The sequence below is a fragment of the Mustela lutreola genome, chromosome 7, assembly GCF_030435805.1.
Source record: "Mustela lutreola isolate mMusLut2 chromosome 7, mMusLut2.pri, whole genome shotgun sequence".
In the NCBI taxonomy this organism is placed as follows: Eukaryota; Metazoa; Chordata; class Mammalia; order Carnivora; family Mustelidae; genus Mustela; species Mustela lutreola.
This window is the reverse complement of record NC_081296.1, coordinates 45,745,585-45,768,511: the sequence shown is the minus strand read 5'-3', so window position 1 is coordinate 45,768,511 and position 22,927 is coordinate 45,745,585. Positions and strand designations below refer to the sequence as shown.

General features: G+C 44.1%; 1 protein-coding gene across 1 annotated transcript in view; it reads right to left on the bottom strand.

The window, feature by feature from the left end:
• Positions 1-2,497: 2,497 nt before the first annotated feature.
• Positions 2,498-22,927, bottom strand: part of AQP9 (aquaporin 9) — a 44,435-nt gene continuing 24,005 nt past the window's right edge. The window contains exons 2-6 of the mRNA XM_059180624.1: positions 21,060-21,186; positions 13,807-13,944; positions 12,722-12,840; positions 9,813-10,030; positions 2,498-4,450 (exon numbers count right to left, since the gene is read on the bottom strand). Coding sequence (XP_059036607.1) covers positions 4,276-4,450; positions 9,813-10,030; positions 12,722-12,840; positions 13,807-13,944; positions 21,060-21,186 — 777 coding nt within the window. The 3' untranslated portion in view covers positions 2,498-4,275. The remainder of the gene's footprint in view (positions 4,451-9,812; positions 10,031-12,721; positions 12,841-13,806; positions 13,945-21,059; positions 21,187-22,927) is intronic.

The window sequence follows — 22,927 nt, the reverse complement described above, 5'->3', positions numbered from 1 at the left end:
CACTTCCACTGAGAATATATGAATTCAGATACTGTTATTTGACTTTGTCCAGTCTATTCTGGAATTAGCCTTTCTAGTGCCTGTAACATGATGTATTATTGTGATTTTAATTTGAACTTCACTGATATTCTTATTGTCCATTCATATACATTCCTTAATAAAGTGTCTATTTAAGTCCTTAGCTCACTTAAAAATTTGATATGTTTGTCTTTTTTATTGAGTTTAAGGAGTACTTTAGATGTTCTGGGTACAAGTCCTTTGTTAGCTAATAGGTATTACAAATATTTTTTCCCAGTCTGTGGTGCACACATTCATTTATTTTCCATCTTCCTTCCTTCCTTTCTTTCTTCCTCCCTCCCTCCCTTCCTTTTTCCCTCTCTTTCTCTCTTTCTTTCTTTTTTTAAGATTTTATTTGTTTGACAGAGAGCATGAAGGAGCACAGGCAGGGGGAGCGGCAGACGGAGACGGGCTTGGTGGATCAGTCTATCTATCTACCTACCTATTTATTATCTATCTATCTATCTATCTACTTATTTTTATAGAGACCTAGAGAGTCAACCCAGTAATTAACCCAGGACTAATATTGCTTCTCTACATTTGCTGTGATTAGTAAATATGTTATTTCAGAGAACTTAAATTCCCAGTTTGAGAACTGATCAACATCTTCGTGAGTGATTTTTGGTGAGTTAAGTAGTTCTGTTTAAGGTGGCTCCATTGTTAAGTCTCTGCCTTTGGCTTGGGTCACGATCCCATAGTCCTGGGATTGAGCCCTGCATCTGGGTCCCTGCTCGGTGGGAAGCCTGCTTCTCCCTGGGCCACTTCCCCCTGCTTGTGTTTCTTCTCTGGCTGTGTCTCTCTTTGTCAAATAAATAAACAAAATCTTTTTTAAAAAATTTACGAAGTCTGGAAAATTACCCAAGATTGAACTATCATGACCTTTGGTAGGTTCTGTCCTTGAATCTAATCCTTTTACAAAAATGTTCATCAACAACTTGTTCCAAGTCCTTTATCAACGGCTTTCAAATTATGTTCTGAAGATCCCCTACACACATACACACCTACAGTTTCTGTTCAAAAACCCTTCAGCATTGGGCTGCGTGGGGGCAGACGGCAGTAGCATGGTGATACACAGGCAGACTGTAGCTGAATAAAACTTGTAAACCCTTCTCTTTAACTGGAAGTTGTATATCTTTTTCCGTGATGGTATTTTTGAGTACCAATGTGTCTTTATGTAAGACTGTGTGTGTGTGTGTGTGTGTGTGTGTGTGTAAACAATTTAATTTAAAGCTTAAGGATCAGATTTTAAATGTTAAATTTCTACTTCATTTAGCCTGTTCAACAGCTGAGTATTGACTCTGGTTCCTACTGGTTAGAAAAGTCCTACATCTGACATACTTTGAGATCTCAAAGGGTTGGGGAATCATGGAGAAATTGTTTTTGGCATAAAATAAATGATTCTGTTAAGTTTTGTGATTGACAAGGAAGGGGGGGCATTGTTAAAATTCTACCTCCTAAAGGATCTATTTAAAATATAGGTTATTTGGCTCTACTTGACTTGTGATACAGATCATTCAAACACAAAGACATTCTCTGGCATAAGAATCCACCACAGGCAAACCCACTTGTAAACTGGGGGAGAGGGAGAACTTGAATGTGAACACGTAGAACAAGAGGACTTTTTTCTTTTTTCCCCCATTTAAATAAGTCTTCCTGGGGCTGATTTCCTAAGGTGCATTTTCCTTTCATGATCCCGGTCATTAATCACCAGTTAGTGTTTAATGATCACCTGCATGGATCATAGATTCCACAATCCAACCTGAAAACTCAAAATTTAGGTTGCCTCTTTCTCTAATAATTATAATCCACCAACCCCCAGGGTTGTTCCTCACGTGTTTGGCATTTCTGTTTTTGCAGAATGTGAATCAGGGCACAGGACTTTAGTGTCTTCTCTTATTCCTCCCCTCGCCTTTTCTCAAATCCAGAATCTTTCGACCTCTGCACAAATTGCCATTTTCAACTGAAGAATTCTTTATTGTGGGCTGTGGGGGTTGGGGGAGGCTGTCCTTTTCTTTGTAGGATGTTTAGCAGCAGCCTGACCTCTACCCACTACCCACCAGCAACTCTCCCACCCTAACTGTGACAACCAAAAATCACTCCAGACATTGCCACATATCCCCTTGCAGGGGTGGTGGAAGGAACTGAGAAGGGGGTAGAGCTGCCCATTATTGAGAACCGCTGCTCTCAAATCCATAAGAATCCCAAGCCTGAGAATCCTTCCAGAAATCATCTGGCCACCCCTAGACATGGTTCTCAAAGAAACCTTAGACACATGTAATCTAACCAAGTCAATATTCTCGACCTCCACTGCACATTTGAGTCACTGCAATATTTACAAATGATTAACTGGGACATTAGTATTTTTTAAGAACTCCCCAGGAGATCTCAATTTATAGACGGGGTAAAACGTGCCCTTAATAGTCATAGCACTCATAAAAACTTAGAAAAAAAAAAAGCCACCAATTTTATTTCAAATGGGAAATATCCAGGTAGTTCCAGAGCAAGAAAAAAAAAATTTCATGTTGGTAGATTATAGAACATAGGCCACTGGAGACATTTCACATTTGCTTTTTGTTCTGTTATCATCACAACGCAATGGGAACTGGACACCTCTGGGAATGCTGGGTTTTTTAACAGTTTGACTGAAGGTGCATCGTTTGATGTAGAGCAATTTCTCTGGTGCTTGTAACTCACCGACACTTGTCACCAAAGTGACATCAATTAGGGAACTTCACAGGGAAGAGCCTGACCAAGGGGAAAGTCCCCACATGTAATCTTTGTGATTGGCAGGGAAGGAGGAGCGAGAGTTAGAAGGAGCAACGGTGGGCGAGGAAGGGAGGCCTTCAGACAATGTTTTTCAACACATGAAAAATAGGACCTAATTACTATGTCTTTCCTTGGTTAGTGTTTCAATAACGGCAGGAATAAAACCACACGATGAAGTTCTTTATATTTTAGGGTCCCAGGAACATTATATCCAGAATGTGTACACATTCTGGCTGCTGCCAGCCCCATGTCTTCTGGTCAGCCAAGGAGGGCTGGCCAAGATTCTTGACTAGTTATTGATCTTCTGAAAGGTGTAGGTTGCGTTAGATGAGGTTCAACTTTCCATTTGACCTTAGGCAACTCACTCAACTTCCCTGAGACTTTGTTTCCTTGTCTGAAAAAATGGGCAGCACAGCATTTACCTTGGACAGTCATTATGAGGATTAAATGAGATAATAAATGGGAAAGTGTTTTTGTGAATGGAAAAGCCCAATAAGGTAACACTATCTTTCTGGGGTCCTTCTCTCCTGAAGACTCCACTAGACCAGGATCCCATGGCTTCCAGTTTTGGCTTCTAGGGCACGTGTAGAACAATGGATGAGTGCAGCCATTGACTTAACTTGTCAAATGTCTGTCCTCAAGTGGACAATTAGGAAAATGCATTTGAGTTAAAAATATAGGGTGATGTAATTTTCATGATTGAGGTTACGGCTGTATTTTAGGTTATTATATACTAAAGACAAGAAAATTAATTGGCGCCCTCTCAAATACAAAGAGCAAGAGATTAATCTGATAAATGGTTTCCATTAAAAAATTCCATTTGGTTTCCCAAATTTATCTTGTCTCCTGAGGTTTCCGAATGCCACAGTGTCCTTCCCCTGTGCTTTCTAGCTGTAATCTACTGTTTCCCAATCCCTAGGTTTGAGGAGTATCTGTATTTACACAAATATAGTGGCAGAATGTAACCGCGCAGTTGACCTACTGGCTCCCTAATTCATGGATATATTAACTGAAATCACAGTTTTGTCTTTCAATTTAGTTTTGGTTGATACTCAAAACATAATCTTTGTGGAAAAACAAAGCTTTCATAATGCTATTACATACAGGTAGTGCAGCTGAGATCATCCAAGTAAGTCCACGGTCAAGGTTCGAAGTTATCAGTGCTGGCCTAGTAATAAGGATTCCCATCAAAGGATGAAACAAACAGAGCAGGAGATAAGGCTGCCTGAAATTCAGGGGACAGTCAGTGCTATTTTGGGGGAAACTGGTGAAGGAGAGGTCAGCATTTGCCAGCTTTGACTTGAATGTGTTTATAATTATGCACCTCACATGGCTAGCAGAGAAAATTGGGTGGATTCCATCCTACTCTTATGAAAATACAGACACCTGGATGCCATCTTTTCTGATGAAAATACTAGTGCAGCCAATTGCAAACCCAACCTGAGCACACTACTACATTATCACACTAAGTTCATATTTATCTGGTTTGTCCTCGGATGGTTCTGTCTCGAAGTCTGGGTCAGGATCCGGGTGGTGGATTTCAATGACAAGAACATAGATGAGGCCTCCAATCACAGCACCAACCAAAGGGCCCACTACCGGAATCCACCAGAAGTTATTTCCAGCTCTGAAAACAAACAAGAAGTTAGTGATACACCACTTGGATCTCCCTCCTGGTATTACTAGCTATTCCCTAACAAGCCAGTGTTTCCCATGCTCATGGTTCCCTTTTAATTCAGCAAGAGCTAAGTATAAGCACATTCACTGTAGCTTGGCAAGCATCATCCTAGATTTTTCATATACCTCATTTCAGATGATCTAGTCCATTGTGCTATTATTACCTGTGAGAGAATAGGTCCCCTTTATTTTCCTTTCAGAAAACAGAGTCCCTGAACCCACTGTCAAAACTGAAGTCATCTAGGGACAATCCTGGTTGATTATTTAGGAACTGCTTTGCCCTCAATCCTGAAATGATGAGTCCTGGGGATTATGAATGGAAGGATGTGGAGAGGTTCCTGGATAGTTGGTCTAGGAGGGCAACCACAGAGTAAATAAACAGGAAATGTTTGCCAATGAATGGATTTAAAAAAATGAAAGGTGGATATATGAATTACCTACTAAATATAATTTAATTTCATGCTTATTTTTTGAGGTCACAGCTTTTTTTTTTTTTTTTTAAGATTTTATTAATTTATTTGACCGAGAGAGATCACAAGTAGGCAGAGAGACAGGCAGAGAGAGAGAGAGGAGGAAGCAGGGTCCCTGCTGAGCAGATAGCACAACGCGGGGCTTGATCCCAGGACCCTGAGACCGTGACCTGAGCCAAAGGCAGAGGCTTTAACCCATTAGCCACCCAGGCACCCCAAGGTCACAGCTTAAAGTTACTCTCTGATAAGCCTTTCCTGCCATGATTTTCTTTTCTGCCATGATTCCAGAAGTCCTCAATCACAGTAATTGTACTGAAAGTAGAGTTCCGGAAGAAAGCAGGTACCTTTGTAAATTGTCACCATCTTCTTCAGAGGCAGGAAATCCATTAAGTAACTCCATAGGAAGGAACACAATGCTCAGAAGCAAGCAAAATTATTCAATAATACTATAAAGTTATTTAAGGGTGTATATATTTCAGATAAATCTTTCGGGGGCGCCTAGGTGGCTCAGTGGGTTAAGCCTCTGCTTTCGGCTTAGGTCATGATCTCAGGGTCCTGGGATTGAGCCCCGCATCGGGCTTTCTGCTCAGCAGGGAGCCTGCTTCCCCTTCTCTCTCTGCCTGCCTCTCTGCCTACCTGTGATCTTTTTCTCTGTCAAATAAATAAATAAAATCTTAAAAAAAAAACTTTCATAAAGCAGGGGAATGATAATCACTACCACTGAGAATAATGCGGAGGAGGCAGGGGAAACAGCAGGAGCTGTTTGAGGACTTCACAGTTGGGGAAAGGCTTGCGGGCTGTTCTTTTTATCATTATGCTTAGTCACCACATATATGTTCCAGGTGGCCTTTTGTTTGTATCACATTTGGATTGGAAAGAATAATAAAGGAACTAAGCCCCATGCTTGACCTCCATCCTTCCCTCTGTCTGGTGATCCCTTTCCCCTGGGTCGTCCCCAGAAATCTTAGCTCACGAGTGCAGGCTCAGGGGAAGGGCCCTGAGGTTGAGCACAATGGCCACCAGAGGTCACTCTTACTGCGCAGCTGAGATGACGCGCACTTCGAGGCTCTCTGAGAGTCCCCAAATCCAGGAGGACTTTCCTGGGAGAGGCGCATGGGCTTTACAGAGCTAGGGACCTTCTCTTGGGCAAACACATGAAGCACGTATAAGCCACCTTATTTGTCTCTCATTTCTTTTCTTTCATCGTGACTTAGCCACTGAATCTCACTGTCCTCGAACAGATCCAGGTCCCGTGTATCTGCCAGGACACATGTCCTCCTTTCACTGGCCAGACTCTTCCTTCTGTCGGGGCTGAATGTGTTGTGCCAGGGTCACCGGTCAGAAATGGAGGCCTTCAAACGTGGGTTCCTGCCTGGTCCGGTCTTAGGGGTCCTCAGTGTCATTCACACGCCATGATTTGGGGGATGTCAGGACAATGTCTTTGTTACTTGCTTAAGGTACGGACCAGCATCGGGGATTCATTCCTTTGAGTAATATTTAAAATATTAACAATCTCCCTGAGATCCTTCATCCATGAAGTCATGAATACCTTAATGGGAATTCGTGGAGAGCGCTTAGATGGAAAACACTATAATGTTGAAAGGAAAAGCCGGAGTCAGCCGGGGTCTATTGACAGGCCCTTGTCTGGTGATCCCCTCCCCTGGTCATCCTCAGTGCTGGCCAGACTGGGGTGAGTGGGGACCCGAGAGTTAGGCAATCTTGGGGGTAGACCCAGGCTAATGTAGCTACTGAGATGCTTACTGGGGATGAGGAACCCTGAAAAGGTGGGATGATCTAGAAACACTTTGGGGATCTGTTATCCCTCCAAGGTTTTCTTGGGCATTTTTGAAGATTACCAGCCAGCCAGCTCTTTCCTAACTGGCTTCTACTCCTCTACCCTCTCCTTTTTAATCCATTTTAGATGGTGACATCAGATTAATTTAACTAAATTGGAGTTCTAACCATGTCAAACATCCCATCTTCTTCTTCTTCTTCTTTTTTTTTTTTTAAGATTTTATTTATTTATTTGACAGAGAGAGATCACAAGTAGGCAGAGAAGCAGGCAGAGAGAGGGAGAAGCAGGCTTCCTGCTGAGCAGAGAGCCCGACAAGTGGCTTGATCCCAGGACCCTGAGATCATGACCTGAGCCGAAGGCAGAGGCTTTAACCCACTGAGCCACCCAGGTGCCCCTCAAACTTCCCCTCGAAACCCTTTGTTGCTTCCCATAATCTAAAAAAGATGGGGCATGGAGCACTGGGTGTGGTGAAAAAATAATGAATACTGTTTTTCTGAAAATAAATAAATTAATTCAAAATAAACAAACAAACAAACAAATAAATAAATAAATAGAAAGATGGGGCAGCCCAAACCCCAAGTTTTCATTCTGGGAGTCTAGATCCTCTGCGATCCAGCACGCTGACCTTTCTAGACTTCTCCACACACCCTTCCAGCCAGATGAGATCACTTGTTACTTAAACATAATAAACAGATCCTCTCTGCCCGCAGTCTCCTCTCTGTCCCCCATTCAGGCACATCCAAACACTATAAAATGCCCCTACTTCCACCCCCATAATTCCTAACTTTGGAGCTGCAAACCTCCCACGTGCTGAAGTGAACGAGTCAATCTCTTAAACGACACTTGACAGCTTCAGCCTGTGGAAGCGGCTAGGCTGAGCCCGCTGAACAGAGCACAAAGGAAGCAGAAAGGCAGCTGCTGGGTTTCATCATCTCAGCCCAGGGCCTGGACCAACAGCTCAGGTAGCTGCAGGGGTGAATAAGTGAACGTGTGAGAGGAAAAGACCCTGACATGGAGGGACAGGGACGTGGAGCTCGTCTGGCAGTAGGGGATTCTAGCATTTTGCCAGATGTGATCTCCTACCATTGACTTCACAAAGCCAAGAGAGGATAGACAAGACCTTTATCTATCTTATAATGACCATCCCTCCTAGAGTTCGGGAGAGTCCTGAAACAGGGTTCAAAGGGAGGCTTCGAGGCCTCTTTGTTCCAAGGGTCTGTGTGAAGCTAACAGGTGACCAGGTCATGGGGGCAGCGGTAACCTAGAGTGAGGCTCTAGGAGCTGGGATTAACGAAAGTCAGGTTAATTCTGGGCTCTGAGAATCTTGCTGATATATGTTTTGCATTCTCTTTTGGAAGGATACAAAAGAACCTTCCTGTTAGGGGATGTTCTGTTCAACCTTTTCATGTCCTAATGGTAATCATTCTGGAACAAGAGCTCCTCATCTGTGGAGCATTCTTTCATTTTTGGCCAAATAATTCTTTCTTGTGGGAATCTGTTCTGGGTGCTGGAGGATACTTGGCAATATCCCTGACCTCTCTCTACCCACGATGCCAGTAACAACCTTCTCTTCTACCCTCCCCAGCTGTGACAACCAGACATGTCTCCAGGCATTGCCAACCGCCTTTGGGTGGGAAAAAAAAAATCACCTCTAGTTGAGAACCACTGCTCTAGAAAACTCATTGCATTATCAGTTTCTTAAAGATAGGGGATGTTGCTTGATTTTCTTTGTATTCCTCATCTCCTGGGTCATGTCTGGCACATAACATTTGACCATTCTTTCATTCAGACTTATATTAACTTCTCTGGAGACTCTGTATATGCCAGCCTCTGGTCTCATCACCGTGGGGACAGTGGTGAGGATGCTGCTGGGTCCCAGCCCTCAGGATGCTTACCTTCCAGCAGCTCTCAGCCCTGTCTGTGGTGGTGATCTGACTGGTGTCAGTTATTTAAATAACTACTTTTTCACACTGGTGAAGGCAGCCCAAACTTTCACTTAAATAAGTCATCGCATGTGTATGATTATACGTGCAGGTCAGCCTTTAAGGACATTCAAGTCTTTTCTCACAGCAAATGTGAACCTAGAATTTCCTCACATGTGTCTTTCCTACTTCTCTTTCTTCCTGTTAGAGCCCTGTTTCTTGATGAACCAACGTGAGTTCCTCTTCCATAGAGAGATATGCTAAGTGGATGGGGACAGACCACTGTGGTTGCATGGGGGCAAAAGCGGGAAGGAATAAATGGGCACAGTGTGTCCTAGAAGATTGGTACCAACAGCTGACGTATTTCCTCAGCACATTCTGAGGTAGAAAGTATGGTGTCTTGCCATTTCCCGTGCACGGGCTCTCTTTCATGTCTGTTCTGCTAGGGATTTCCTACTCATACCTCAAGACCTGACTCAGCCCTCACTTCTTTGGTGATGCTTTTCCCAACTTCCGAGGTGTAACTAGTCACTCTCTCATCTGCGTTGGTTGAACACTTTGTTTTGTCGGTTGCCAGAGCTCTTATTGTATTGCTCAAAGCTAGGGTTTTAGCTGATTTCGAAATCTCCCTTTACATAGCACAGTGACCACAGCACAGATAGCATCCAGTAAAGATCTGTTGAATGAGTGAAGCATAGCATGGTTCACTACCAAGAACCCTAGAGTCGTATCAGAAGATGGAAACTCTAGGCCCAACTTTATCACAAAATGAATCTGCAGACAACTTGTACAACCAAAATATTCACATAAAACCATCTACCAACTGAGTATTATTATTATATAGGCCAAGCCCATCTCTTTTGAATTTACCTAGAGCCTCTCTCTCCCTGTCTCTCTTCCTCTTTCTCTGTATCTGTGTCCATATGTGTCTCCTCTCACTCCCCTCCCTGCCCCCACACCCCATATCACAAAGCACCAGTGAAACAATCCACGCTGATGACCAGAACATGCACTTAATCTCCACACTTCCAACTGAACTCTCCTAGACCTCCAGGGTCCAAGCGCAGCCCTTCCCAGTAAAGGCGCAGCATGACTCTCTCTTCCCCCAACACCACCATTACTTACGTGAAGACCTCAAACCCCCATCCTGCCAAAGCAGTGAAAAGTCTGGGACTCAGGTCTCGAGCCGGGTTCATGGCACAGCCACTGTTCAGTCCCAAGGAAGAAGCAATGGCAATAATCAGGAGGCCGATGACAATGGGCTCTAGTCCTTTGGGGACTCCCAAGTTTCTGGAGTCAAAAATGGCGAAGACAATCATGAGGAGGAACATGGTGGCCACTACCTGGGGGAGGGAGAAAATGCACAAGGGATTTAACTTGTATTCCACTCACTCGCCCACCTCAGAATTCACCCCTTCTGGTGAAAAACAAACGTGGTAACAAACAACACGCACTGGCGGGCACAGCAGGCCAGGCTCTCTTCTCATAACAGCGAGCCCTGATGTGGGGCTGGCATCGTTTACACATTCGTGATGTGCTGAGGTCGCCTGCCCAGTCAGTGGCAGTCAGGTGTGGACCCTGAGAGCTCAGCTCCAGAGACTTACCTTCGAGACAACTATCCGGCTAAGCTACCATTGTGCTCAACAGAAAGGCAAGCCGCCAGCTGGCAGAACAGTTGAGATGCCCCGTCAGACGGGCGAGAAAAACAACATGAGGAGTCAACGGATAAATGGGCAAAGGAAATGAACAGAAGTTCATAAGAGAAAAATAGAACTAAGAAACAGATACGTGGGAAAAACTGATTTGTAACGAAGAGATGCAAACCGTACTAAACGTTAGGGGAATGACAGCAGTTCTCTCAGGCTCTTCTAGAAGAATGAAACCTGCCACTTTCAAAAGGAATGAAGACACTGTCCTTTTCAACGCAAGCCAAGGTTTGAGAGAGAGAATGTCAGCATTCTTTCTTTCTTACCTCAAATGGAATTCACATGAGAAATCTTGAAAGAGAAAGCCCAGTCCCGATTGTTAGAAAGGTCTTCTTTTTATTAAATATAATGTAACTTTATCTCACCATAATTTCATGGGCCAAGAATTTTATAATTAGTATAGAAATATTAGTGTATACATACTACATAATTAATATATAAGTCTATTAATCAATATTTATTGAGCACCTGTTATGTACTAACTTCCATCAAATCTCCAGGGAGCATGTGCATACCAAGTCTAACTTCTTTTGCACTTGACACTCCTTCAACTCTTTGGGAGCTACTTGTCCATCTCGTCACCTCCGTCCCCCCAGCTCCCGCACACACCCCCTAGAGCAAACATCCCCATTCTGCACTCATTGCTGTGTGACATCTTTTGGCTCATGTCTTTTAGTAGTATATGCCGTCTTGAACTGTGATATTTTGAATGAATCTAATATTCCCATACGGAATAGAGTGTAAGACCCTAAACTACTTCATCTGAATACTATCCTTCTATTTTTCCAGCTTAGGAGAACATTCTTTTTCTGGCAGCTACAGCTCTCTGTATCTTTTCCATCAGAACTTTTCTCATCATCCCAGCTCTTGGTGCCAAATGACTAATGTGACTCCTATAGTCTAATGGCCTTCGCTTTTGCGTTGTTCCTTTTGTCTTCAGGTGATCATTTTGTTCTTCATTTTATTCAAAATTCCTGGGCAGAGACTGTTTATAATGCATTTTCCTCCTATTATTCACTTCATCCTTACAAAGTAATCTGATAAGTGCTCATATTATCCCCACTTTACAAATGAAAACATGAGACCCCCAGAGCTCAGTAATCGAGCTAAAGTTTCTCAGGGAGTTGGCACAGAACTGTTATTTTAATTCCGGCACTCAGACTCCAAATCTCGGATCTTTCCGTCTCACATTTACTTGTCAGTCCCTCAAGCTCCAGCCACGGGGCTGAGCATATGGAGAGAGCTCAAGAAAGACTTGTTGCCTGTTGGTTTATTGATCAAAGTGGAGAGGAAAAAGACCAAGGACATGAGGGCATGGATTTTCTCATCTCTCCATCAAATGGAGGTGGACAGAGTTGGCAATCTGGAAGTTCCGTTTTATACACATGCCCGCTCTAGCCTGCCCCATCGTGATCACAAGAGAACGACTGAGAGTTGCTGGAGATGTCCTCCCTCCTTGCCTCTCTCCCTCCTTTCTTCCTTCCGGGCTGACCAGCCGGCTTTCTGGGTTGTGGTAAGAGAGGAAGAGGCCCTCAGGTTGACAAGGTTGGTCCTGCCACAAGGTGACCAGAAGAACCGTGCTGTCTGCTACATCGCAGGTGTCTGGGTGCAGCTTGTTAAGATGTCCACAGAGCAGAGACTCTTCTAGCTACCTTGAGGTTCGATAAACCTATGTGCCTGAGGAGACTCAGAGGATCCAGTGATGCTCTAGGTTCAACGGTCACACTTCATAGTCCTTGAACTGTGATGGAAATGTCTTTTCTTGTGGCCTCCATGTTCAGAGTGTGGCAGAGACAGTGATCAGAAAGCAAACCCTATTTACCCCTTTAGGGGTTGAAATGTCCTGTTGTCCATTCTTTTCTGGACCTCAACCAGTGCAAAACAAGTGTATGCAGGTTTTTTTAAAGACTTATTTTATTTATTTAAGAGAGAGAGAGAGAGAGAGAGAGAGAGCAAGGTGAGAAACCGAGGGAGAGGGAGAGAATCTCAAGCAGACTCCCCGCCCAGTGGGGAGCCCGTGGTGGGGCTCCATCCCATGACCTTGAGATCATGACCTGAGATGAAATCAAGAGTCAGACACTCAACCAACTGAGTCACCCAGGTGCCCTCAAGTGTATCTATTAACAAGGAAGCAGAAAACTTTGTTAGTGATATCGACTTTGGTAAAGGGAAAAACTGGTCAAAAATGCCTGGGTTATGCCTAGTGACCTCTGACTTTGGGAACACAGCCTTCCCAGTCTGATGGACTATAATGTTCCTGTGCATTCCCCTTATGAGATCGTATCTTTTCCCTGAAGTCCAGTCTTTGGTAACCAAACAGGCACTTACCTGGTCTGCAAAAGCATTTGTCAGAGACAGATATGGAGCGGGGTACGTTGCAAAAATGTGGGCTGTTGCATTTTCTCCCACAATGAGCAGTTTTCCACCGGCAAAGGCCATAAGTCCATCTGTGGAAGAAAGAACTCTGGTACATTAGTGTTCTCTGGGCAAAGCTGAGGGAGGCCTCTGCCGGGTCTTGTGCAAAACAACCAAAAACACTCAGGTCCAGCTTGTTGGACCTATTCCATTTCTCTCTCCTCATTTCATAGCCTGGCAGTTTTAGAGATGCCCATAGAAATTCTAGGATGTCACGTCAAGCCCTGGCTGCCCTCCATGGTTCACTCCACACTTGAGTCAACCTTAGCCAGTGGGTCAGGAAACTCATATTCTATGGGGGTTAGACAGAAGGAACTACTTCAACAGTTGATTTCATGCAATCTCAAGATTTTTTTTGTTTGAAGGGTCTTAGAAGTCAAGTCCCTCATTTTGCAGAGGAGGAAACTGAGACTGACAAAGTCAGATGGCTTACATTAGTCCCCCAGCTACTTACTGACGTAGTACAGAATTAAAGTCTGGGTCTTTGATCACCATTACTGTTTCTCCTCCAGGACTGTTGGAGATCAGATGTCCTTGTTGTTGGACAGAATGGGGAAGAGATTCCCCACCTAGCCTATTCTCAACCGTGCCCTTTCCTTCAAAGACTTTGTTCCAGATTCCTGCTCTGAATACTTAATCACAACCTTTGCTACCAGTCAACACCCTCTCTCCCAGCCAAGTCAGAGAAAGCTTATGGAGAATCCACTGGCCTATCGTTAATTTTGTGCCTGGTCACACTGTAGTACTGATTGGACCTAAAGACAGACTTCTAGTCCTGCCCTCCATTTAAATTGTGACCATTTTCTTAAGAGACTTTGTGAATTTGTCCTAATGATAATGTTGGCCACATTATTCAGAACTTCGAATTCTTAGAACTGCCTGCTGAATGTGGAACACTTCCCTGTTCCTGCCTTAGCTCATCTGTTCTTAACAAGTAATTCTGACTCCCCAGTCAGGGCCAGCTCTCCCTAACCTCTGGGCTTAGGAGCCCTACTCACCATAGTAAATGCCAAAGAGGGCTGCAGCTCCTACAAAGGCTCCCAAGAACTGAGCTCCCACATAAAAAGGAAATTTGAACCATTTCATTCGTCCAAAGAGACACATTGCAAAAGACACAGCTGGGTTGATGTGGCCACCTGCAAGAAAGAAAGACGGTTAGGGATGTTAGCAGCAGGCCAGGGAGAATTCTAACACAGAAAATCTTATCTAGAAACCTCAGGCAGAATTCAGTCTTCTAGGTAGAGAACTGTGTGAAGAGACAGAGGCTTTCGTATAGGTGAGTGTGTGAGCTCAGTGTGCACGTGTGTGTGTGTGTGTGTGTGCGCACGCGTGCGCATGCATGTGTTTGAATGGGGAGGAAAGGGAGACGAGTAATCCACATGAACCATTAGACATTGTCTAGGAAGTTTAGCTTCCTGAGAAGGGAGTGACATGGAAAGAAACTTGTACTCAAGAGGTCCATTTTCTGTCTCTATCGTCGATCTACTGTCGCTATCAATGTCGCTATCATTGACGTCCCAGGCTTTTAACTGTCTATGAAATAATTACCTCCAAGAGATTGATATAATCTGTTAACATCAATATGTTTTTAAGTCAATATATTTATACAACATATTGTTTAATATTTAAATCTGCATCTAGCAGTTCCTCAGCCCATGTCCAGAGGAGATACAACAATCTTAAGATGAAAAAGAGATGTCTAAGGGGAAAATGAAACTTGGTTGGTGGACTGTGCCTCTCACTGAGGTAAGGGGCTCCATGTACTTTGAGGTGATTACAGTGTCTGGATTCTGCTCAGTTCCTCTGCAGGAATAATGTGTTTCTCTCACACATGCAAATGTAGCAATGCTTCCAACACCCCAATCTAAGCTCCTGCTAGAGAATCAGCCTCCTGGTTTCTCATTTGGTCACCAGATCACACAGAGGGTTTGCTCAGTGGTAGGTCACCAATACCCCCGTGGCTTTGCTAGTAGCAACATTTACTGAAAATTTGCCATATGTAATTATTGGGGTATTATACACATTTTACCCTTATAAGAACTCAGTGAGGTGGGTATTACTCTCTAACTGGTGAGGAAACTGAGGCACAAAAGTAAAGTAACTTTTTTAAGGCCACATGATTAGTTAAGTGGTGGGAATCAGATTCAAATGCAGGTTGATATGAATTCTAGAGTCTGTGTTCTGTGCTATACTGCTTCCAGACATGGAAGTGGTATACACCATGTTCATAAGCCTTCCCTGCCTTAGTGGGCAGAAAGAAAACCACATTTCAAATATCGTCTTTGAGTGCAAATGGGGTTAGTTCCTGAAAATGAAAGATGTTCATTAGTTCTGTTAGCCAGCATATAGTGCATCGTAAGTTTTTGTTTAGTGTTCAATGATTCATTAGTTGTGTATAACACCCACTGCTCATCCCAATGAACATAATACAAAATAGGAAAGTAAAAGTCTCTCCCCCGCAAAAATAAGAACGAAAGATGTTCATTTGAAGTGTATACTTTGTGTGGAGGGGGAATTAGAGTCACTGTCAATGTGACCACACTGAAATGTAGACCTTTGGGGTAGGGACATGGTTGGAACAACAGGTGATGATGATGATGATGATGATGATGGCGGTGATGATGATGAAGGAGGAGGAGGAGAGGAGAAGAAACTTCACCATCTGACTCTATAAAACCTATAGGTCAGCCGTTTCTGGAAGGTCTCCCCGTATGAATAAAGAATGTTTTCTTGAGTCTCCAAGCCCAAGTGGGCTTGCAGGGAGCGGTTCTCACTGCTGGCTAAGCCTCAAGGATCCTTTCTTCAACTGCCCCTGCCTCTTAGGGGCTCATCCGAGTAAGAAAATGCCAGTATATCAAAGCATGGGTGATTTCCTGAAGCCTTACAAACACCTCAACTGGTTTGTTTTACTTTGAAATCTAAGAGAGCCCCAAGTCTGGAGACCAGCAGGAGCACCACTTACTAAGGTAGCTGGGAACAGGGGTTAGGAGACGGGAGTGCACAGGCAGTGGAAAGTTCCCGAAGCCAGCCCTGTTTCTCTTTTCCCAGAGGCTGTTTGGAGGGGAGCCAGCACCCAGCCAGCGCAGAGAGATCCATTGTGAAAGGATAAGGGCCCATAAGAAATCAGCCCCTGTCAAAAACTGCTCCCCGCAGATGAGCCCATCAATGCGAGAGTTACAAAGTTCCGTTTAGCAAGCTCCTCTTCCAAAATAAAACTTCCTGTGGGTAGGTTTCTGCTTTTTAGCCCCTCACAAGCACTCCGAGGCAGGGTGCTCATTCTTCATCTTGGACTTTACACAATGCAAGGCAGGCAGTAGGTGTTCCAAATATGAAAGTTGAGTCAGTCAATGGGTAGCGCAGACGGTGAAGGCCTGCCGAGAGGGAAAGTTGTTTAGGAATCCGAGAGGGTGTTTCCAGGAGAGTGTGTTGCAAAGCAACAGGAAGATTTCTCCTTGCAGGGGTGAGTGCCCAGCCTGGCTCACTGTAACACAAAGCAGAGCAGTGTAGTGGAAAGAACACGAGTGAGGGACTCGGGAGCGCTGCCCTCAAGTCTTGGCTCCATCCAGGTTGTTGTGACGATCAGATGATTCTTAAGAAGAGCCCAGGGCAGAGCTGGAGCCCACCAGGCCTGAGATGAAAGTCTTAGGTGAGCAGAATGAACCCTTTCAGATGCTGCCCTGGGCAGATCGCCTCCTTTCCCACACTGTGATAGAGACAACCTTAATATTTTATTTGTCGGGATCAAAGTTCTTTTGCTTTTGCAAGAATTTACATGGCTTATAAAATGCTGCATCAAAAACAGCCACCATATAAGAAGGCAGCATATACAACGTTGGATGCTGCATCATTAATGGGGGAGTCATGAGTTCTGATTGGCCAGATTCAAGGGACAGACCACTGGCATGTTCACAGGGAAGAAAGGTATAGTAACTTCCTTCCAGGAAGGTAATGTTTTATATTGCAAAACCAGATGTCAGTTGACCTCACCAGTCTGTGGCCACAAAGTAGGATCTTACTTATGTTTATACCCACTATGCATTGGTTATTTTCGGAATCCTCAAAGTGGGCCTCCTACATGCTCACAAACCAGTATGTTAGCTGTAGCCACAGGAGAAAGTCACCTCTTCTCCACAACAGTCTTCCTGTCCCATTCCTGTGGCTGCTTAAACTAATACTGATGTCTGTATGCGTGTCAACGGTGGGCTGGTGTGTGGTCTCTGCACGTTCCCAAAGCCACCCGTCCTCAAGGAGCCTAGGATCGCTAGGTTCCAGAGATGGGGCGTTAAGTTTCCTTTCCAGCCCAATACTGCCTTATATAAACCAGGCTCAGAAACTGCTCTACTTATATTTGGGGGTCTCACAGACTCTGGTGAACAATTTGGCTGGCTCTTAACCCTCATCTTGGAAAGAACCTCTGGTAGAAATAGTCCTATAAGCTCTAGCTCTCACTCATCTGAGCACCTGGCCTTAACCCCAGTTCAGGGCCCAGATGGGAAGTCTTCATGCCATCTCCCACCCTCTCGCCCTCTGCCTGTTGGTCTCTGCTCTTTTTTTCCTATGGAGACTGCCCAAATCCCTGAGTATATCAATAGATGCAAACAGACATGGGCCACGTTGGTGATGAAAGCTATTACCTACACTGGTTGGGTCTGGGACCAATTTCTTCTAAATAAATATGTGATGAAGTTCAATTCAGGGTATTATGCAGGTGAAATATTCCAAAACTATGTCTCTACCCCAAAAGTACACCCACCTTTCTATTCCCCAGTCTGTGGCCACCAGCCTTGTGTGAACGCAGTGGGAGCACAGAGGGGGCAGCAGTGGAATGTCTTGAAAGCTGATTTAAGACCAGGACTGATCTGTGTCCGCTGTCTCCTCCACTATCATTAGGAGAGTCCACTGCCTACTCTGGTGTCTAGGTGGACACTACAGTGCTGGGATCACAGCAGAGACTTGACAAGAGTGTGAACATAGACACAGCTCATGCCGAAGCAACCACACACACAGGCATCCCTAACCCGCAGCACTGCACGATCTGAGTCTACGCGCTCTGGAAAGGGGACAGCCAGCAGATGACTGTTCCAGGGGCCCAGCCCAGTGGGGCTCCCAGGGGGTTGGGGCAGCCATTCTTCAATGTTCCGGTGGCAGCAGCTGCCACCAGGCCGGCTGGCTTGACTGTAGGATCCTCTGCCAGGGTTGTTCTGCCCAAAGGCCCTGCTTGCAATGTCATGCCCTGCCCAGAATAGACCATTGCGAACACTGTGTAATGGTGGGGACAGGAGCTCTGCTTTCATGTAGACCTGGGGCAAGTTTTTGCTCTGCCTCTGTGGGACTCTCGCCGTTGTTTTACTATTTCCGAGCTCTGGGTCACTTGGGGGCATGGAGATTGGAATGCCTGCTGCAAAGCACTGCTGTAGAGAAAGGGGACAGAGTATGCACAGCAACCTGCACAGAGCCCCACTGTGCGTGGGCTTCCCTGTTGTCCCTTGGCCTCGGCCAGCTTGCCTCAGTGTTCTGACCAGGCTGCTGGAAAATTCCAAGCACCTTTGAGAACTGCATCATTTCCACAGATCTCTCTGGAGTTACAAGCTGCATTAAGTAGCATCATTTCATTTTTGCTTCTCAGAACTCTGTGAATGGTTTCTAATCAGCCCACCCGTTGGGCAGAATTCAACCAAGAGTGCTGCTCTGTGAGACCTGCCCACCCACGAGAACACCAACCATTTTGCAAGTAGCCCAGACTTCTGTGATTGCTGTGGGTAAAGGTGCAGGGACTTGGCTCTGTTGGAGTGATCTTCACTGGGCTCTGAGCAGGGTCTCTGGGAATGGTTTCCAATCATGGGGTAGAAACAGGCAAAAGATCATACTGGCGCATGAAGAACAGGATGTAGGAGTTCCATTTAGGAATTAGCCAGTTCAGGGGTGCCTGGGTGGCTCCATCAGTTAAGCATCTGCCTTCAGCTCAGGTCATGATCCCAGGGTCCTGGGATTGAGCTCCGAATCGGGCTCCCTGCTCAACAAGGGGTCTGCTTCTCCCTTTTCCTCTGCGCCTCACCCTGCTCATGCTCACACACATACACTCTCTCAAATAAGTAAATAAAATCTTAAAAAGTAAGAAAGAAAGAAAGAAAGAAAGAGAGAGAGAAAGAAAGAAAGAAAGAAAGAAACCAGCCAGTTCTGAGTCCTAACCCCCATCTCTTGTCTCTCTCTTTTAAAAAAATTTGTTTTTCACACATGTTGTTTACTGTCTTTTTAATTTTGGCCATTCTAACTGGTATAAGGTGGTATCTCACTGTGGTTTTGATTTGAATCTCCCTCATGGCTAATGATGAACATTTTTTGATGTGCCTATTAGCCATCTGTATGTCTTCTTTGGAGAAGTGTCTGTTCATGTCTTCTGCCCATTTTTTGACGTGATTATCTGTTTTGTGTGTGTTGCATTTGAGGAGTTCTTTATAGATCTTGGATATCAGCCCTTTGTCTGTACTGTCATTTGCGAATATCTTCTCCCATTTCATGGGTTGCCTCTTCATTTTGTTGACTGTTTCCTTTGCTTTTGATCTTGATAAAGTTTCCCACCAAAAAGGAGAATTTCAGACCAATATCTTGATGAATGCCAAGATTCTCAACAAGATCCTAACTAATGGGATCCAACAGTACATTAAAATGATTGTCCACCATGACCAGATGGGATTTATCCATGGAATGCAAGTGTGGTTCAATATTCGCAAATCAATCAATGTGATAGAACAAATCAATAAGAGAAGAGAGAATAACCACATGGTCCTCTCAGTTGATGCAGAAAAAGCATTTGACAAGATATAGCATCCGTTCCTGATTAAAATGATTCAAAGTATAGGGATAGAGGAAACATTCTTCAACTTCATAAAATCTATCTATGAAAAACCCACAGTGAATATCATTCTCATTGGGGAAAAGCTGACAGCCTTCCTTTTGAGATCAGGAACATGACAAGGATGTCCATTCTTGCCACTGTTATTCAACATAGTACTAGAAGTCCTAGCAACAGCAATCAGACAACAAAAAGAAATAAAAGGTATTCAAATTGGCAAGAAGAAGTCAAACTCTCTCTCTTCTCAGATGACATGATACTTTACATGGAAAACCCAAAAGACTCCACCCACAAACTACTAGAACTCATACACCAATTTGGTAATGTGGCAGGATATGAAGTCAATGTACAGAAATTAGTTGCTCTCTTATACACTAACAGTGAAAAAATAGAAAGGGAAATTAGAGGATCGATTCCATTTACAATAGCACCAAGAACCATAAGATACCTGGGAATAAACATAACCAAAGAGGTAAAGGATCTGTACTCGAAGAACTACGGAATACTCATGAAAGAAATTGAAGAACACACAAAAAGATGGAAGAGCATTCTATGCTTATGGATCAGAAGAATAAACACTGTTAAAATGTCCATACTGCCCAGAACCATCTATACTTTCAATGCCATCCCAATCGAAATTCCATGGGCATTTTTCAAAGAGCTGGAACAAACAATCCTAAAATTTGTATGGAACCAGAAGAGAACCTGGATTGCTAAGGAAATGTTGAAAAAGGAAAAAAAAAAAAAAAAACGGGGCATCATGTTGCCTGATTTCAAGTTTACTACAAAGTTGTGATCACCAAGACAGCATGGTACTGGCACAAAAACAGACACATAGACCAGGGGAACAGAGTAGAGAGCCCAGATATGGTCTCTCAACTCTATGGTCAAATAATCTTTGACATAGCAGGAAAAAATATACAGTGGAAAAAAGACAGTCTCTTTAATAAATGGTGCTGGGAAAATTGGACAGCTATGTGTAAAAGAATGAAACTCGACCACTCTCTTGACACCATACACAAAGATAAACTCGAAAGGGATAAAAGACCTCAACATGAGTCAAGAATCTATCAAAATCCTAGAGGATAACATAGGCAGCAACCTTTTCGACATCAGTCACAGCAACTTCTTTCAAGATATGTCTCCAAGAGCAAAGAGAACAAAAGTAAAAATGAACTTTCAGGACTTCATCAAGACCATCTCTCGTCTTTAGTTAAATGTTGCTTTTGCACAAGTCACTCACTGTTGGCCATTTTGATTTTAACATCTATAAAAACAGAATCAAATACATATTCTTGCAGGGTGGCTGGGATGCAAACACACTGGGTATGCAAAGCCCCCAGCGCTGAGCGAGCACATCGGAATGGATGCACGGCGGCTGTTATTCTTATGACTTACCAGAGACACCTCCGGTCACGTAAATGGCCATTACCACTGCCATGGCAAATCCAACATTGATAGTGACAATTCCTCCAAAGTGTCCTCGACTGAGGATGGCCTGGGCGACAGAGCCACAGCCAAGGACCTGGAATGAGAGGAAGCTCAGTAACTAAGTGAATTGGGGGGTGGGGGACACAAACATTCTGACTGTTCCACCGTGTAGTTCCTAATGTTTAGAAAATGGGTCCCATATCCTCACTGAACAACCAGTCAAAACCATTTAATCCTGGCCCACGAAGGAAACATTTGGTGAAGGAGTGTATTGAGAAAGACGGAATAGTCACGCGCCAAGACAGTAAATGGCCATCAGCCATCCTCATGCTGTGGTTTAAAGAGCGAGTGTGGCCCTGGGGGAGGAAGTTCTGGACCATAGGATCATTAAATCATAGCTCTTTATAGGTTGAATTGGCCAGACTTTTTCTAGAATACACAGCCCAGCTTGGGTTTCACAATGAAAGAGCAACCGACTTCAGGAAGAGCTCAGCATGAGGCAATGAATATTGCTTAAGGGCATATGAGGAAAGGTTACAGGATCAAATATGCACAAGGAAAAAGAGATTAAGAAGGTGGATGCTTCTTATCAAGAAGATAATAACCAGTCACTGCGTGTCTCTCCACAACAGGATGAGAAGGGGAAGTCTGAGCTTGAATTATGAGAGGTTGCATGTGAACAATTTCCCGACAGCGATGAATTAATTCTAAATAGCTCCCCCAGGGTGCCTTTTTGAGGTCTTTCATAGAAATATAATTTACAAACAATAATTTAATACATATAGAATGATTTTAGTTTATCCTTCCCTGAAGGCAGAGAAATTCTCTTGATCTTTCAACAGCTTCTATAATCCCCAATTCTAAGACCTATTGCCTCATCCTCGTTTCACCGGCTGGACAGGAGGGTTAAGTACGTGGGCTTGACATCTTCAGGGAAGCCCTTGGGCTACACATCACATATGCACAGGCTGGGCTCCGGACCCTGCAGTGAATCCTAACTAAGGTTGTAGTAGTAACACGTTCCCTTTTCCCTATTCAAAAACATCGCCTGGGTTCATTCATAGCCTATCAATTCCATTTAGACTTAACCTATTTTTTTTCTAGAATCCCTATCTATTAGAATAATTCTCTGCATTAAAACCAGCACCACATTGGTGTCTCTCTTTTTAATTTAAAGCCAATTAACCACCCCCTGCACAACTTCTAAGCTAACTGGCATTTTGACAGCATCTTCTGAAAAGAAGAATGAAATGTTACTGACAGCTGACATGACCTGATTTAGACAACGGGGCATAAGAGGAGACACATCCAGACAAGGGCCCATCCTGACATAGTGCTGCGTTCTGTATAAGCGTCTTCCCTCTTCTGAGGTCTGATGCGCGTGCCCCTGTGCTAGTCTAGAGGGGGCAGAAAGCTTTAAATGGCTCGGGTGGGTTTAGGGAAGGCTCTGCCCTGTCAACTTCCACTATGATAAATACTCTCCTCCTCTACTCTAGATACTGAAATTGTTTATTGTTCTTTCCTCGAGAGGATAATTGATGCAGGGTGTTGCAGGAAAGGAAGGAGGAGAAATGAGCAATGTGGGGGCTTCAGTAACCTTCATCAGAAATCGCCACCCAGAAGATTTCAGCCCAGATTCACATCAGTGCTTTTTATTTTAATTTTTTAAAAAATATTTTTGTTTACGTATTTGAAAGAGAGTAGATGCACACACAGGAAGGGGAAGGGGCAGAGGAAGAATTCAGAGAGGCAGGCTCCCTGCTCAGCAGGGAGCCGGAGGCAGGGCTAGATCCCAGGACCCTGAGATCAGGACCTGAGCTGAAGGCAGACACTTA